At 38.2% G+C, this 18,918-nt stretch overlaps 1 protein-coding gene across 4 annotated transcripts in view; it reads left to right on the top strand.

The window, feature by feature from the left end:
- The window catches only part of ITGB1 (integrin subunit beta 1), a 59,602-nt gene that overhangs the window by 11,306 nt on the left and 29,378 nt on the right, over positions 1–18,918 (top strand). For all 4 annotated transcript variants that reach the window (XM_090266167.1, XM_090266169.1, XM_090266170.1 and 1 more), the window contains one exon: positions 11,623–11,689. In XM_090266167.1, coding sequence (XP_090122293.1) covers positions 11,623–11,689 — 67 coding nt within the window. The remainder of the gene's footprint in view (positions 1–11,622; positions 11,690–18,918) is intronic.

The following is an 18,918-nucleotide window of genomic DNA, read 5'->3' as shown; positions in this document are numbered from 1 at the left end:
CAACCTCACTTGGAGGAAATACTTAGCTGTTATTATTTTTATTGTTATTGTCATTATTATGGTCATTTGAAGGTGTTGAAATAAAAAGGATGTTACTTTTTGTTAAAAACTCAGCTTATTGTGTTATTCTTGTCTGTGCCTGGTATATGCCTAATCTGGCCCTCTAATGAACAAATAGATCTTCCTATTTTAGTAGTCCTTATTGGGCAGCAGTCCCTGGATGAAATCAAATAGTGCATAGCATTCTGATTCACATTTCTACTAGTTAGATTTTTTTTTTTAGGGCAGTGTCCTTATTATTTTTAGCCTCTTCTGTGTTTGCTTCCCCATGAGAGAAGAAGCCTCAAATCATTCTTTTTAATTTGTATTTGTATTAGGTATATTATTCACACCTGTTTTTTTTTTAAGGTGGTCTGTGATATTAACATTCAGAAATACCTGTACTTTGTCTAATCTAGTCATGCAAAATACCAAGGTTTTGCTGCTTTTATTATTTTACATACAAATTGTTAGGAATCTAATTGTTAGAAAGCATGTTAAGTAGAATAATCCTACTTATGTGTGGAACTTAAAATAAGTATCTGATTATACTTGTTAATATAATAATTAGTATTTTAATGTACTAATTAGCATGATTAAACTTTATTATTATGCACTATAATAAGGTTGTAATATTGTATCAGAATAAGTACTATTTGAGTGGCAATAATAATCAACAGTATTTTTTGCAGTTATTTTTAACCAGCAGTATACCTTATTCTGTCTTGCATATCTTGTGTCTCCCTTAAGATAGATCAATCCAAAGTTTTCTGGTTATAATTATGATTGAAAAAAGCTCAACATTCAAACATAATTACTTTTTTATTCAGTTATTGTTGAGCTCCGGTTATAGCGTATATCAGTAGTAATAACAACTAGTATTTAGGCAGTGCTTACAATGTGCCATAAATTGTTTTCAGTTTATCAGCTTAAACTTCACATAACCCCTGTAACGTATGGACTGTTGTCTGCAGAAGGAACTGAGGTGCAGATTAAATATTTTGCCAGTATCACCTACTTAATTAGTAGTTGATGAGAGATTTGAATTCAGGCATCTGGCTCCACAGTATACACCAGCTATTTTCAACCGTTTTCATTTCATGGCACACATAAAACTAATTACTAAAATTCTGTAGCACACTAAAAAATATTTATCTTTTGCAGAGCTGTCAAAAAAATAGGTATAATATTGATTCATTTATACCAGATGACTGTTGTCATGTTGACTGTTGTCACTTCTTAAATTTGACAATCTAAGGGAAAAGAGGTCAGTGCCCCTGACTAAGTAGTCAGTTATTGCATGTTTTAAAAAGTCTTAAAGCACACTGGTTGAAAATTGCTGGTCTATAGTCTTAATTTTGTGCCATGAATTATTATACAGTGCTGGGCAAAACACAGGGCTTGCCCTTGTTTGTTTGTTTTTTGAGACCTCAGATATCTCCAGTTAGCTTTATCTGTAGTTTCTCCATTTACTAAATATTAAGGTACTGATTCTAGATAGAGGGGACACAAAGAAATGACTTCTAGATGATAATTCATAAGGCAACTCAACTGTACACATCTGTAGATATATGGGTGAGGGTTCTATATATGTTTTAAATACTAGATCTTTTAAGCAAAGGTTGTTTATATTTAATATATGTATATGTGTCTATATATGAATCACCCAGTTTAAGTCAGCTCCCCAATTGTTCTCATCATTAGGGGGACTTAAGAGTTTATGCAGGTGATATTTCTCATATTCTTTTCTAGCAGTTTTCTTGACCCGATCAACTCTAGTGGCCTCTGGGTACAGTACTAGAAACTTCTACTGTCCTCACATCCTCTTGGCCTCCCCTCTGATTCCAACCACTGTTGCTGGGAATAGTTCTGTGACTGACTCACTGCTGGCTGACTGCATATTGCCTCATATGCCTCTCTTTTTTCAACCCCTGGGGCTTCTCTAACAAGTTCTCTTGTCTGTGGCCTTCTGCAGCAGTCTTCTGGGCAAATCCACTGTAGTTCTTGGAAGTCTGGGGGAGTACATGTCTCTTGGGACAGATTTACCAGTGGGGACTGGAGTTGATAAAATGCATTTCTATTTGACTTCCTGTGGAAAGACTTTTTATACACTACTCAAAACTTCCCAGCAAGATCAAGCCCCCAGGCACCCACTACAATAAATGAGGTATCTTGGGGTTGGATTTTTCTCTTTTTTTTTTGTTCACTCTCTTCAGTACCTCTTTCCTGGGTCATCTTCTGAATACACTGCTTGACTGGACTCCTGTTCTTGTCTCAGACTTCGCTTTTGGGAAGAACGCCGGGCTCAAACAGGTATCTTTAACTCTAGCCTCACTTAGATGTTACTCAAGACTGCCTATCTGTAACATTTTAAAGGCTCTGGTGTACTTCCCTGCTGTTTCCCTCATCAACACATGAGCCCCTTTCTCTCCCCTGCCTGCCCAGTGTGGTCTCTAGTCCTTTCACTTTGTCCTCTTTGTTGTTGACTTTTGTCAGCTCCACTTCTTGGTGCACCCCCACCCCTCTGCACCTGCTCTGTAAACCAATGGGTTAATTCAGTAATTTTGAGTGGGCATCTGAGAACCCATGGGAGGTAATTTCAGTGATTTCAACATTTCTACAAGATTTTTTAAATTAATTTTGTTCCTTTGTGCTAATAATTTATAATAGTAATCAACATTTGGATTATATTGAGTATTATTTCAGTGCCTGTATTTGTATTCACTTGTATGTGTAAATTAATTTTGGTTCATAGTGTACGAGGTCTGTCCTGAAAGTATCCAGCCACATATGTAAAAAAGAGACACTTACTGAAGAAAGTACAAGATACTAGAAGCATTGTACATAGGACAATGATGCCTCAGTCCCCTTCAAATTAGGCACCTTGGGATCTCAGACAGTTCTCCCAGTCGCCATCAGCAACCCTGTTGTATTTTCCTGAATCTCATTGATGGTCTGAAATCCCTTTCCTTTCATAAGTGATTTTAGTTTTTGAAAAAGCCAGAAGTCGCAGGGTGCCAAATCTGGGCTGGGGCGGGGCTGAGTCACCTGAGTGATTTGATGTTTTGCCAGAAAGCTCTGCAGACGTGATGCTTGAGCTAGCTTGTTGCCTTGATGAAGCTGCCAATCACCAGCTGCCCAGGGCTGTGGCTCTTTTCCTCTTATTGCGTTTCTCATCCCATGAAGAACATTGAGGTAGTACTCCTTATTAATTGTTTGGCCTGGAGGGGTGTACTTGTGGTGGACAATACCTTCCCAATCAAAAAACAAAGTTTTTTCTTCGGGCATGGGCATTGAGAACCAAGTAACTTCCATTGGGCATTTGTTTCTTGGAGTGTACCCGTAGACCCACAATTCATCTCCGATTATGACTTTTTTGAGAAAATCTGGGTCATTTGTAGTGGCTTGAGTAAAGTCATTAGCAGCTGCAGCACAATATTTCTTCTGCTCCGGTAGCAGAAGCCACAGAACGAATTTTGCTATGGCACCTTTCATGCCAAGATCCTGCATCAAAATCTCAGACAGTAGTTTTTGGAATCCCTAGATTAGCTTCTCGTTCTTACACTGTCAGTTGCTGATCTTTGTTGATTGCAGCCTGAACATGCTCAACATTCTCAGGTGTTGTGCTTGTTGAAGATCTTCCAGAACATGGGTCACTTTCAACGACTTCTCGACCATCTTTTAAGCATCTGTGCCACACTTTTATTTGCACTGCATTCTTTGTATCATCCCTGAAAGCCTTCTGAATCATCCGAATTGTTTTCGTGAAGGAGTGTTCAAGCTTAATGCAAAATTTGATGCAGGTTCATTGCTCTACTCACTCAGTCATTTTGAATGTGACTGCCACACAGTCCACATGCTAACTCAACAGCATCTACTGCCTCCACTGACTAGTACAGTAAAGTTGTCATTGTTCATGCATGTGCATTCCAGTCTACTCTCCTTGGCTGCCAGGTTACATCGATATCGATATTGTGCAAACCGTTCTCGTTATATTAACAATGGCTGGCTGGACTTTTTCCAGACAGACTTTCATATTAGAGCCAGGAGCATGAGATATTTTATATTTGGCTTTAAGTTGGTTTGTATATACTTATATGACTTGAAAAGTGTTATCACTAGATTATCCACAGTAATTTTTATTAAAAGGAAATCTGCATAATCACTGATCTGTCAGACTCTTTCCTGGGCTTCTGAGTAATGTCAGGGGAAAATGTCATACAGTTTAAATATAGTTAAAGAGTAATATTTGAGCATTGACTTTTTGCCAAGCATTTTTAGGTCCTATAAATGAATAAGACACACCAAGGCCCTGTCTTCTTGGAGCCTCGAACCCATCAGGGAAGACTGATATTAACAGGTAGTTTAAAGTGAAATAAGTGTTACAATTGTGCCTTTATAAGTTAGGGTGTTGTTACCTGCTCGGCCCTCGGCATTGCTTTGTAATCCTCTTGCACCTTCCTCAGCCCCATCTTCTCTCACAGTGATAGTCCTTACTTCCTATTTCAGAAGAAACATAGGCTGTTAGGCATGAATGCTCTTAGTTTCTTACCCCATGCCCTGACTTAGCAAAAAGCCCCTGCACCTCTCTTTAGGGTAATGCATACACCCTCTTGTGCCCTGGATGCCATCCCTCCTGCGTCTTCACTTCTTCCAAGTTTGCTTTCAGCTCTCCTCGCTTTGTAACTTTTCTGTTCTTTGCAATCACATTCATTTTCTTAATTTCAATTGCCAACTATATAGTGACAGCTCTCGGGTCTGTATCTCTAGCCCTGATGTATATCTCCTGAAATCCAGAACCCTGTTTCTTAACTTAGTGATCAGCATCTTCCCTAGATTCACAGAGGTATTTCACAGTTCACATTTTTAAAATAAAGTTATAATTTTGTCCCATGACTTTATTCTTCTCTGTCTTATTTGAAAGTGATGAATCCTTGTTTTCTCTCACCCTTATCTAACAACCATATCCTACTGTTGCTACCTTCTAGTCACTCATTTATTTTCTTGTCCATTGTTACTAGTTGAATTCACACGTTTATCACAGCTTACTTGAACCTTGGCAGAAAATTTTGTACTTGTCTTATGGCTCCTCTCATGCTATTCATCTTCTACCCCACTAATTTTCTGCCATGTATATGTTGTCATGTCACTACCCTGCCCCGATTTTTTAATTTTTCTGCTATGTATGAAATAGAATCTAAACTCTTGTACTATGGCTCTCTGTCACCCAGCTCCTCCTGTTTGCTCCTCTCAGTTTCTGTTATTTCCCACTTATATTTAAGCCTCAGAAATAGTTAAGTGCTTTAATTTTTTTTTTTTTTTTTTTTTGCCTTTATGAGATTTTAACATATTGTAAGAAATTACAGGGATAAAATAATCATTGATCTCACCAACCACGTTAAACTACAGGGAACATATAAATATATTTTTTCTAGTCTTTTTCCTCTAAAGATAGAAAGAGTGAGACAGTTCCATTTGAGGGGTGGGTGGGTAGTCACCTAAATATATATGTTTAGAAATAAGATTGATAGGAAGTAATTATAGTTCTTCTCAGGACTTTATGGCTTTGATGTGCCAACATTTTGCCTGTAATATTTTTCTCCATTTGCCAACTCACTTCCTATATGTCTGCAATTCTCGTTGAAACATTGCCATCCCCAAGAAGCCTCTGAACTTACCCAGGTAGATTTGGGGTCCTCAGTGCACTTTATTCTTATCTTCATTACAGAAACTATCACATCATGTTGTAATTATTTTAATTTTTGTCTTTTAACTGAAAATTCCCTGAGATAGTGACCTTTGTATCTCCAGATAGGGTACCAAACCTGACAGAGTTGTCTGAGGAAGAACTTGCAGAGAAACCAGAGGTCCAGGGGAATGAAAATTTTGAAGAAAGACTGGTGAAATACATTAAATGTTACTTTGTGTAAATTTTGTGGGTGGTAAACTGCTGTATCTCCCCAAGTACATATTGTAGGCAGTCAAGAAACTTTTGAATGAATGAATGCAGAGAGTAAGGTAAGGCCTAGAAAGTTTTCTTTTGCAAGAGCAGTTTTACATGCATGATAACAAGTGAACACCAAGTATAGCAGGTGGAGGAGGAAGTAGGAGATTATGAAATGGAGACCAGTGTAGACCAACTATTTCTAGACCTTTGATTATGAAAAGGAAACAAAAGGTAACATTAGGACACTACCTGAAGACATATCTCCCTGTTGGTCCCTTTATAAACTGTCCTATGTGGAATGTTATTGGTAGGAAACTCCTTAGGGCACTTTTTCTCAGTGTAGGAATCCCTGGGAATACAATACAGGCCTCCGCTCCTGAGATGGTGGATTTTAGGCTTGGTGCAGGCACCCAGGTTATCTGATGCAGCTGTTCCTTACCACACTTGGAGAAGTGCTGCCTTAGGAGGTTTGAAATATAAGAAGCTCTTGGTATGTCCTTCTTACCTACACACGTGCAGAAGTACCCGGTACCTTTAAAGACTGTCAGGATTGGGTAGGGCAGCTCTTGAGTCTTCTCTGCCACTTCTACTTCACTATCCAACTCTTCTTCTGACTTCTGGTGGCTACTTCTAACTGCTCTCTTCTAAACCTTGTTCTCACAGCTCATCCTTATTCTTAATTGCTATTTTCTATCATCTTCTGAGGCTTCTGTTTCCCTAACAGAAAACATAGTCTTTTCTAACATCATCAGCCAGTGCCTATGCCTCCGTTCTCACCCATGTGCTGACCAGTCCTGGGAGAGCTGTCGGCTGTACTTGAGCTGTTCCTGTTGTTGCCCTCGTTCTCTCAGCTGTTTTTCAATACTAAAGCCTTGGTTGGCGTGCTTCTGGGTTTGGAGCACTTCCAGAGGCCTGAGGGTTTCAGAAGGTTGATCTTTGCCTTGTTAAGGTCTATAAAAGACAGTGGCATTTAAAATAATGTTTTAAAACTACGTAACCTAAGAATGTTAGAAAACATTTTCTGTTACCTAATAACTTTAACTTAGTGGTGAATTGTGTAATATTTTAAGAGGTTTCTCAAGGTAGTCTGTTGGTCCTTGAAATAGCCTGAGAAGTCTCTCTGTGAAACACATATCAATCCATATATGGTGCAGAAACTGCCGTTGAGCTCGGTTTGTCATAGTCTTGCATTTCCTCAGGAGTCTTAAGGTTCCAGGACCTTTTTGTCACAGCTCTGGAATTGATAACATTATTTGGGTTGCTTAGAATCATTATACCTTTTCAACATGTTATAAAAGGTGAACTGTTCAGCATCTTACATTTCTGTGACAGTTTTTTTGGTCTTTTTGGATGCAGTCACAGTGATACATAAGTGAAACTGTAAGCTCTTGGCAGAACAGAACTTGGCTCGTCTGAGCACAGTTGCAAAGTGGATGACTGTGCACATTGTTATTATTGCTTTTCTCTGGAAGCTGGCAGTGAAAAGATGAGCACAGCCTTTGGACACAGAGGAAGTATCCGGCTGCTCTTAGATACCAGAAGCATTGTCTGGGAGCTGTGGAAATGGCATCCTGGAATGGAAGCTTTTGAAAAATTGAGATTTTTAAAGGACATATATTTGCTAAATGAAGGAAATTTACCAAGTAAACAATTATACACAGCCACCCTGCCATGATTGTTTCTAAACCATTGTCTATATTAAGTTTATAACTTTGTAATCTCCAGATCTTTGTGGCTACTTTATGTACTGGTTTTTTTGGCATACCTGTCATCATCTGTAACTAGCATCCAAAATTATTCTATAAACTTTTTTAATGTTACTTTATATTATTATTGTTACTGCAGTTAACCATTTCCCTATTTTTGGATGAAGGATGTTTGCACTTTTACCTATTATAAATATTCAGGGGTGGGCAAAATAGATTTATAGTTGTGAGACTGCAAAACACAGTTTATTCTTGTTATTATTTATTAATCGTTGTATTATTTTCCATATGAACAACTGTAAATCTACATTTGTCCACCCCTAGGTCTCTACTGAATGTGTATGGGTGTGTGTATCACTTTTTATATTTTTAATTATTTCCTCAGGATGAATTCCCAGTCGCTAGATTACTAAGTCAGAAGGTATAAACATTTTTTTAAATGTTTTTTGATGTAGATTAAATTATCCCCCCTCCCCAAATTTTATTAATTTACAGAGCCATATCTGGTTTCTCTCAGCTTTCTGTAGTAAGTTTTGTTGGGTTAAAAAAAAAAGTATATATATATATATATGTATATATATATTCATTTACTTAGGCCCTGGCTGGTTTAGCTCAGTGGATTGAGCGTCGGCCTGCGAGCTAAGTGTCGCTGGTTCGATCTTCCAGTCAGGGCACATCAGAGAAGGAAAACTCTGACTCCAAAAAACCTCCGCTGCCTTGCGGCATACCTCTTCAGGGGAAAGGCTAAGGGAGTAAACCCCGACAGAAAATCCGGAGCCGGAGTCCCTAAGGCGGTTTGACGTTGTAGTCAACACCGGCAACTCCTGCGGCGCACCTGAAGCCAAGCTGTATCGACTCCGTCTTTCCCTTGGATCCTTCAGCTGCGAAGAGAGGGGGGGTCTGCTGCATGGGCAACAGCAGACCCTCCATATCACCCTGCCCAGGCTCTGTAGCTTCAGCTTCACTGGAGAGGACACTCCAGCGTCATCGCAAGATGTCGATTCAACACGGGAGGAGACAGATACCGTGTCACTCCTGAGTTGGACTGCACAACCATTCTCGGCGGTGCAGATAGACTCTTAAGAAGCTACACCATCGTCTCTCGAGACGGACGGCTGCCGACGACGACGACGATTCATTTACTTGCTACAATGTCGCTTTATATTTATTGATAATGGTAAAGCTTTCCTTTTTTGTTCTATATTTGTTTTTGTTTTATATTTGGGAGGGACAGATATTTATGCTTAATTATTAACCTGGCCACTAGTCAAAGAACAGTAAGGGGTAGGGTCAGTGAACTGTGGCTGAAGACATCTTTGACCAACTCTGGAAAGTTACAGATTAATGTAGTGAAAATGTTGACAGATGATAGCTGTGTGTATCTAATGGTTTGGGGTATTCTGCTTAATATACAGAATATTACTTTTTTTTTTTTTTCTTTAGAGATTCTGGAAGACACTCAAGCCTCTTAGATCTTCTTAAGACCCCTACCCCCACCTTTGTAGATCTAGAAATTGTAGGAAATTAAACTGAATATTTTACTAATTCCATGCATTAGAGATGATTTTCTTTAAAAAGAGAATTATAATAAAAGCTCAAACTCAAAACTGGAGCCATGGCCTTATACAGGGTATTGGTCTTAGTCTGAAGAGAAATAAAAACTTGAAAAATTGTAAGTAAGGTGATGGTGCAGTTAGGATTTTGACAAGTTCACTCAAACTGATGTTCAGTATTGATGCAAGTGAAGCATCTGGATATGCCTATTTCGTTCCTCAGGAGCCTCAGGAGATAACAGATTTCATGGGAAAAAGAGTATTAATAGCTTTTATGGTGTACGGGAATACCTGACACTTTTTTTTTTTTTTAATATGTTTTATTGATTATGCTGTTACAGTTGTCCCAATTTCTTTTCCCTTTGTTCCTCTCCACTCACTGACCTCCCTCCCTCCAGTTGTCCCTCGCCTTAGTTCATGCCCATTGGTTGTGCATATAGTTCTTCTCAACATCTTCCTATCTTCTCCACTCCCTCCTACTATGCTTCTTAATTCCTGCACCATCTCCCTTCCTTTACCCTCTTCGCCCCTCCATGGACCTCCTCCCTATATGTTTCCCATATCTATAATTATTTTTCCACTCTGGCTGCCTACTTAGTTTACCTTTGTTTTGATTCACTGTTGTGATACAGTTTTCATTTTAATGTTAATAGTTTTGATCCTCCTCCTAAACAAGTCCTTTTAACATTTCATATGACAGTGGTTTGGATCTGATGAACTCCTTCAGTTTTACTTTGTCCTGGAAGCACTTTCTCTGCCCTTCTCTTCTGAATGACAGCTTCGCTGGATAGAGCAATCGTGGCTGTAGGTTTTTGCTTTTCATTCCTTTGAACATTTCCTGCAAGTCCCTTCTTGCCTGCAGAGTCTCCTTTGAGAAATCAACTGATAGTCTTATTGGGGCCCCTTTGTACATAATTCTCTTATTATCTTTTGCTGCTTTTAAGATTCTCTCTTTATCCTTAATTTTTGATATTTTAATGATAATGTATCTTGGTGTGGTTCTCCCTGGGTCCATTTTTTTTGGAACTCTCTGTGCTTCCTGGACCCATAATTCCATTTCCTTCCCCAAGTTGCGGAAGTTCTGCTTCATTATTTTTTCACATTTTTCAATTTCTAATTCTTCTTCTTCACCTTCTGGCAACCCTATGATTCAGATGTTGGCTCACTTATAGCTGCCCCATAGCTTTCTAAGCCTCTCCTCATTTTCCTCACTTTTCGTTTCCTCTTTCTGCACGGGTTCACTCTTTGTTTCTTACCTTTGTTCTAATTTGTTGATCTGATCTGGTTTTCCTTCCCTGACCACTTGTTTCGTATGTGTTTTCATTCATTTCAGCAGGACTAGCCTTCACTCCTTCCCTGTCTTGTTTAAGATCCGCTGTTAGTTCTGTAAGCTGTCTTATAACTGTAGCTCTGAACTGAGCCTCAGAAAGATTATCTGCTGATCCGATAAATGATATATTTGCTGTCTGGTCATCTGTGTGATTGGGATCTCTATCATGATCCCTGCCCTCTGGACACTTTTTGTTTACCTTTCTACCTTTCCTTCCTAGGCAGGGCTGTCACACCTCCTACGCTATAGGGGGCGGAGCCCCGTGCACTTGTCACTACTGGGCGACCCTTCTCATTACACTGTGGTGCTTTGTGTGGGGGCAGGGGTCCAAAATGGATTCCTGCCATTCACTCTCCATTGAGAGACCCGGAAGCCTCCTCCTCTGTCCCCACGCCCGCCAGTCCTCAGTCCAAGGCAATGGGGATCTACTTTCCCCGGTGTTGGAATCACAAACTGATGGGTTTGGTCTGCAGCCAGGGGTGCTCCCCAGGTGCTTCTCACCTCCCCTTAAAATACGGGTGTCTGTGCTTCATGCAGTCCCGCCGCCTGCTGCCGCATCTGCCGCTGCCAGTACAGCTTGACCTCTCTGCCCCGGCTTCGCCTCTCCTACCCATCCAGACGAGCACCACTTCTTTATAACTTCATACGTTGGACTTCCATGTAGCTTTATTTTCTGGAACTTGTGGTTATTTCTGGTTTTGTGGTAGTTGTGTTTCTTTTTAGTTGTGGAGGGAGATGGAGTGTGTCAGTCTAGGTCTCCATCTTGGCCGGAAGTTGTTACTCTTTGTTGTTAAAATATATATGATTTGGAAAGCAAGAGCAGGTTCTGGAGATCTGGTAGGAAAATTGTATTATTTAATGTAGGTGAAAACGAGGTATTTCAGGAGGGAAGATGGATGATGGGGTGTGGAGAAAGGTTGGAGGAAAAATGGTTTGAGAGGTATTATGCTTGTAAAATCAATGTAAGATAAGGTGGGTGGAAATGTCTTATGTATTTTATTGTTTTATTTTTTATTTTTAAAATATAATGTACATTTTATATTTCAGATGAATTTACAACTGATTTTCTGGATTGGACTGATCAGTTCAATTTGCTATGTGTTTGGCCAAACAGGTAAGAAAAATAAAAATCCTGTTTGTCCTTTCATTTCAATGTCTTGTATTGCTTTTTGACCAGTTTGATTCTGGGAAAACCTACATCCGACGTGCTGATCCATCTGAAATTCCAGCAATTATCTCACTCAGAGTAAAGGGCAAGGTCCTAACAATGACCTGCAGGGCTCTTCAGCAGGCATCTGGCCTCTGCCACCCAGAATCATGATAGGAGGGTAACCAGTGAAATGCTAAAATGATAGGATAAAGTACTCTACAGAAAGAGCTTTTGAGAATGTAATAGAATGAGCAAAGGTAAAGCAAAGGCATGTAATAATATTTAGAAGAAAAGAAAGTTAAAGTGGGGATCCAAGGTGGTGGAGGAGTTAGTGAGAGCTGCACTGACCTCCTGCCAGGGACCTGTCTGGAATAGCGGCTGAATTATAAAGGGGTCATTCAGAATGACCAACTGAGCAGAAAAGCCTTATAACCATGGACAAAGGGAAGTAGCCGCTTCATCACAGCATGACCAGTACAGAGTGTGAAGGAGATGTGAGTGCTGGCTGGACTTCCGTGGGTGGCAGGTGAAGTGTCAGGAATATTCAGTGGCTGGGGGGTTCCCCCTGAGAAGTGTGGGGTCTAAACCCTGAGATGGGCTCTGCAGCCAACAGCACCAGAGCTGAAAAGGCACCCAGATAAATGAAAAACAGCAGGATTTCTGTCTGCCAGGGAGAGATGGCTGAAGATGTGGAGAGCCATTTAAAGGGCCAATGCACAAAATTTCATTTGCAACTGTTTACCTTGGACTCCGGGAAGGGGGAGCAGAGTGGACTAGAGATGCTTGAGGAAAGTTTGTGGATGGAGGCTTTGAGGAGAAACTGAGGGAGCGGCCAATGGGATTCCCGTGATGGAGGAGCCATCTTGCTCAGGCAGCATAGTACCCTCTAAGTGGCATCAGGCTGAGGGAAAGTGCTAGTCCCGCCCACAGGAATTACTCTGCCTTACCATGTGGTACTTTAAGCCTGACTGCTGATTACAGACTGGATCTCTGGTATTTATAAACAGGCTGCCTAGGCCCAGACTGGGACACAATTTGACATCACCAGGGAAGGATCCATAAAGAAAATACTGTGGTAAAACTAGATTCTACTGAGCCGAATTCATTGGGATACCAGAAAGAGAAGAAGAGGAGCAAGCAGTAGAAAACCTGTTTGAAAAAGTAATGACAGAAAACTGTTCTAACTTCATAAGAGAAAAAGTCACGCAAGTACAGGAAGCACAGAGGGGTCCCAATCAAGATGAACCCAAAGAAGCCTACTCTAAGACACATCATAATTAAAATGGCAACACTTAAAGACAAAGAGAATCTTAAGGGCAGCAAGGGAGAAACAGCTAGTAACATACAAGGCTATCAGCTGATTTCTCAAAAGAAACATTAAAGGCCAGAAGGGAATTGCAAGAAATATTTGAAGTGATGAAAAGCAAAAGCCTACAATCAAAACTACTATACCTAGCAAGGCTCTCATTTAAATGGAAGTCTAAATAAGGAGTTTCTGAGACCAAAAGAAAGCTAAAAGAATCATTTCCACCAAACCTGTATTGCAAAAGAAGCTAAAACTGCTTTAAGATGAAGAAAAAGAGAGACACATGTACAAAACGAAAAAATGGGAATGAATGAGCACTATCAATAATAACCTTTAATGTAAATGGATTAAATGCTCCAGTCAAAAGACATAATGTAGCTGAGTTGATAAGAAAAATTGACCTGTACATATGATTTCTACCAGAGACCCACCTGAGAACAAAAGACCTACGCAGACTGGAAGTAAAAGGATAGAAAATATTCCAAGCAAGTGAACATGAAAAAACAAGGAGGGGTAGCAATACTTACGTTGGACAAAGTAGATTTCAAAACAAAGGCCATAAAAAGAAACAAAGAAGGACACTACATAATACTTATGGGAACAATCCATTAAGAAGATAGAACGAACCCTTGTAAACATATATGCACCCAACAAAAGAGCACCCAAATATATATGGAAGATCTTGGGGGGCTTCAAGAAAGATACAGACAGCAACACAGTAGATGATTTTAGCATCTCAGTGTCAACAATGGATAGATCCTCCAACCAAAAACTGAACAAGGATATTGTAGCATTGAACAATACTCTAGGTCAAATAGACTTAATTGATGCATACAAAACTTTCACCCCAAAGAAGCAAAATACACATTCTTTTCAAATGTACATGGAACATTCTCAAAGTAGGACCACATGGTAGGAACCAAAACAAGCCTCAACAAATTCAAGAAAATTGAAATCATATCAAGCATGTGCTCAGATCACAATGGTTTGAAACTAGAAAATAACCCTCAGGAAAAAAACTCAAAAACATTTAAAGTCATGGAGACTGAATAACATGCTATTAAACAATGAATGGATTAACGGTGAGATCAAGGAAGATCAGAAAGTTTCTGGAAACAAATAAAAATGAACACAAAACCTATGGGACACAGTGAGGGCAGTCAGGAGAGGGAAGTTCATAGCAATATTGGCCTACCTAAAAAAGATAGGACAATTTCAAATAAACAGCCTAACCCTACATCTACAAGAACTACAGGAACAACAATAAACAAATTCCAGAGAGAGAGGGAAGAAGGAAATATTCAAGATCAGAGGAGGATTAAAAGAACAATCTGAATGATCAATGAATCCAGGGGCTCATTCTTTGAAAAGATAAAATTGATTAGCTGTTAACCAGACTTGTCAAGAAAAAAAGAGAAGACCCAAATAAAAATCAGAAAGGAAAGAGGAGGCATCACAGTGGACACCACAGAAATACAAAGGATTGTAAGAAAATACTTAGGAACAACTATGCCAATAAATTTGACAACCTGGGTGATATAGACAAATTTCTAGGAACATATAATCTTTCAAAAGTGAATCAAGAAGAAGCTGATAGCCTGAACAGACCGATAACAACCAGTGAACTTGAAACAATAATCAAAAAACTGCTGGCACACAAAAGTGCTGGACCAGATGGCTCACAGGCAAATTTTACCAAACATTTAGGGAAGATCTAATTCTTACCTTCTTCAAACTGTTCCAAAAAAATTCAAGAAGAGGGAAGAATCACAGACCCTTTTCTATGAGGCAGTATTATCCTAATTCCAAAACCAGGTAAAGACACAACAAAGAAAGAAAATTACAGGCCAATGTCGCTGATGAACATAGATGCTAAAATCCTCAACAAAATATTTGCAAACTGGATCCAACAATATGTTAAAAAGATCGTACACCATGATCAACTGGGACTCATCCCAGAGATGCAAGGATGGTAAAATATTAGGTAATGAAAAAACACAATACACCGCATAAACAAAATGAAAGATAAAAAGCACATGATCCTATCAATAGATGCTGGAAAAGCATTTGATAAAGTACAGCACCCATTTATGATAAAAATGCTCAACGAAGTGGTAATAGATGGAGCATACCTCAACATAAGTATATATGGAAAACCTAGAGCCAACATTATAATCAACAGGCAAAAACTAAAAGATTTTCCTCTTAAGATCAGGAAGAGGACAAGGTCCCGGCTTTCACCACTGTTATTTAACATAGTATTGGAAGTTCTAGCCACAGTGATCAGACAAGAAAGAGAAATAAAAGGCATTTAAATTGGAAAGGAGGAAGTAAAACTCTCATTATTTGCAGATGACATGATAATGTACATAGAAAAACCTATAGGCCCCATCAAAAAAATAACTCAACCAAATTGAATTTGGCAATATAGTGGGATACAAAGTCACTATTCAGAAATGGAAGGCATTTTTGTACACTCACAATGTACAAAAATTCCATTTACTATAACAACAAGAAAAATAAAAGTATCTTGGAATAAACTTAACCAAGGAGGTAAAAGACCTGTACTCGGAAAACTATAGAACACTGAAGAAAGAAATTAAGGAAGGTACAAATAAAGGAAAGTATATACCATGCTCATGTATTGGAAAAATTAACATCATTAAAATGTCCATACTACCCAAAGCAATCTATAGATTAATACAATCCTTCTTAAAATACCAATGATATTTTTCAAAGATTTAGAACAGATTTTTCAAAGTGGAACCAAAAACAACTCTTAATAGCCTCAGCAATCTTGAGCAAGAAAAATGAAGTAGGAGAGATTACAATACTTGATATTAAACTCTACTACAAGGCCAGTGTAACCAAAACAGTTTGATAATGGCACAAGAACAGACACATAGATCAGTGGGACAGTGTAGAGAGCCTAGAAGTTAACCCGGGCCTTGATATTCAATTAATATTTGACATTGGGAACAGAAGCATAAAATGGAGTAAAAATACCCTTTTCACAAATGGTTTTGGGAGAACTGGTATGGTACATGCAAAAACTGAAACTAGGCCATCAGTTTATACCATACACCAGACTAAACTCAATGGATAAAAGACTTAAACATAAGCCATGACACCATAAAAGTCCTAGAGGAAAACACAGGCAATAAAATTTAAGATACCCTACTCAGCAATATTTTTGTTGATACATATCTAGGGCAATAGAAATAAAGGAAAGAATAAACAAATGGGACTACATCACATTAAAAAGCTTCTGCACAGCTAAAGAAAACATTGTTAAAATGAAAAGGGAACTAACAATGGAAAATATATTTGCCAATGATACCTTAGACAAGGGTTTGATCTCCAAAATATGTAAAAACCTTACCAACTTAACACCAGGAAGACAAACAATCCAATTAAAAAATAGGCAAAGGACCTGAATAGACACTTCGCTAAGGAGGACATACAGAGGGCCCATACACATATGAAAGGATGCTCAACATCACTAGGTGCAAATTTAAACCACAATGAGATACCACTTCAGACCTGTCAAAGAATGGCCATCATAAACAAATTAACATAACAAGTGCTGGCCAGGATGTGGAGAAAAGGGATCCCTTATGTACCATTGGTGGGAATGCAGATTGTTGCAGTCACTGTGGAAAGCAGTATGAAGCAATGTCAAAATATAAAAAATGTAAGTCCTTTCTGACCCAGCGATTCCACTTCTGGTAATTTATCGGAAGAAACTCAAAACACTTAATTCAAAAGAATATATGCACCTGTAAATACAATGCAACATATTTACAATAGCCAAGATTTGGAAGCAGTCCCATTGCTCATTAGTAGATAGGTGGATAAAAGAAGCTGTGATACATATTTACATAATGGAATACTACTCAGATATTTAAAATTAAAAAAAAAGAACCAAGGAAATCTTACCCTTTGTGATAGTTGGATGGACCTGGAGAGTATTATGCTAAGTAAAATTAGCCAGTCAGAGAAAGACAAATACCGTATGATTTCACTGTGGAATCTGTTTGGAGGATGGGGACTGGATGAGGGTGGTGGAGGGATTGAGACAAAAAGGAGGAGAGAAAAAACTCATGGACACAGGAGAGCAGTGTGATTGCGGAGGTGGGGAGGGTAGGTGAAGGGAGGTGGAGGAGAGTATGAGGGGAATAAATGGTGATGGACGGAGATTTGACTTGTGGTGGTGAGCACAATACAGTGTTCAGATAATGTGTTGTAGAATTTTGTACCTGAAACCTGTATAATTTTGTTAATGTTATCCCAAGAAATTCAATAAAAAGAAAGAGTACAACAACAACAAAAAAGAAAGTAGAAGTGTACAAAGATGGATTATGAACTATCCATTACAGTCTAAAAAAATGAAACCAGGAACATTTGACTTTCTAGAAGATACTTCTGCTCTTTGATCAAAAAGTCTTGCAAAATGTTGACACCGTTAATAAAGAGGAATGAAAAAATCAAGCCAGAAATGTATTTAATCCTGTTACAAACCATGATGCATCCACATCTGAGGTAATGGAATATCCAGTTCTATTCTTGAAGTCTTAAAAAATACACTGCATAGAACAATTATTTGATCTCAGGATAAGAACTTACAACACAGAAAAATGAAGAAAGAACCACAAAGAAAATATTGATAAATTTGAATTTCATAAAACTGACAACATGAAAATCCCCAAATATCTATATGCCAAAGCACCACCAACAATAAGAAAGTAAAGGTTTAATTTCATTATCATGTATAGAAATCTAGTAAAAACAGATGAACATAACAGAAAAATTTGCAAAAGACAAAACAATTTAAAAAGATATCAGTAAAAATATGGTAAAATGAAATGTTAAGTAACTGACAATTAAATTGATGTTCTAATTTATACCTGTTAAATGAGTAAATAAATTTATATTAAAAAATTATTTAATGCTGTTTAAGGTGTGATAAAATGGTATTTGTATACTGCTTATAGAACTATTAATTCTGGGTAGAAGTTAATGTATATCGAGAATTTTAAAAACATTACTCTTCAACTCAGTATTTTTTTAAACTTTATGATAAGGAAACAATTTTACATTATAAGAATGGCAGAGTGGGTACATCTATGTGTGTATATGTATGTGTTTTAGGGGTTCGTGTGTGCAGTGAACTGTGCATGTGCAATTCAAGTTTGTTCAGTACTCAGTAGGATACAATATAAGGAAATATGCAATTAAAAGCCATTTTTTTTTGGAGAATTTATAATGAAACAGGATAAAGTATAAGAAGTAGTATTCAAAATGTATATCCTCAGTTTCATTTAAATAATGTCCATATTTATGCTTCCTTGCTAATTTTTTGATATGTGTAAAAAAAGACTTGAAATATATAAATTAAGAGTAGTTATTTCTTATGAGCAGATTACAGGTGATTTTTAGTGTTTTCCTTATGTTTTTATGCATTCTTCAGATTTTCTGTAATGAGCATAATCAGAAAAGGCACACTGGAGGCAATCCATATCAATGCTTTCCATATGAGAGGCATGCTGATGCTTTAGTCAAGTCCAATAAGACATACTTTGAACACAGAGCCTAAAAAATCATGGGATTGTGGATTGGATGAATATGGGCTTTTCAAGTATTTAACATAAAAATGAAGGGAAAACTGCTCAGATGCTTATGGGGTATGGTTGTGGTAGTATGAGTTAAATGAAAAGAAATAATACTTTGCCCAATTGTAAGAAAACTCCTGACAATTAAGACCATCCATCATGACAGATCCTGAAATCATGCCTTTGATAAAAAGGGTAAATGTATATTATGATTAACAGTACCTAATCTTTGCTATGGCTCTGTGTCAAGGTAGTCCAGAATTACTGCTCTTAGG

This window comes from Furipterus horrens, unplaced genomic scaffold, assembly GCF_987537825.1.
Source record: "Furipterus horrens unplaced genomic scaffold, mFurHor1.1.pri manual_scaffold_2, whole genome shotgun sequence".
In the NCBI taxonomy this organism is placed as follows: domain Eukaryota; kingdom Metazoa; phylum Chordata; class Mammalia; order Chiroptera; family Furipteridae; genus Furipterus; species Furipterus horrens.
The sequence above is the reverse complement of the archived record's forward strand: the minus strand, read 5'-3'. Positions and strand labels throughout refer to the sequence as shown.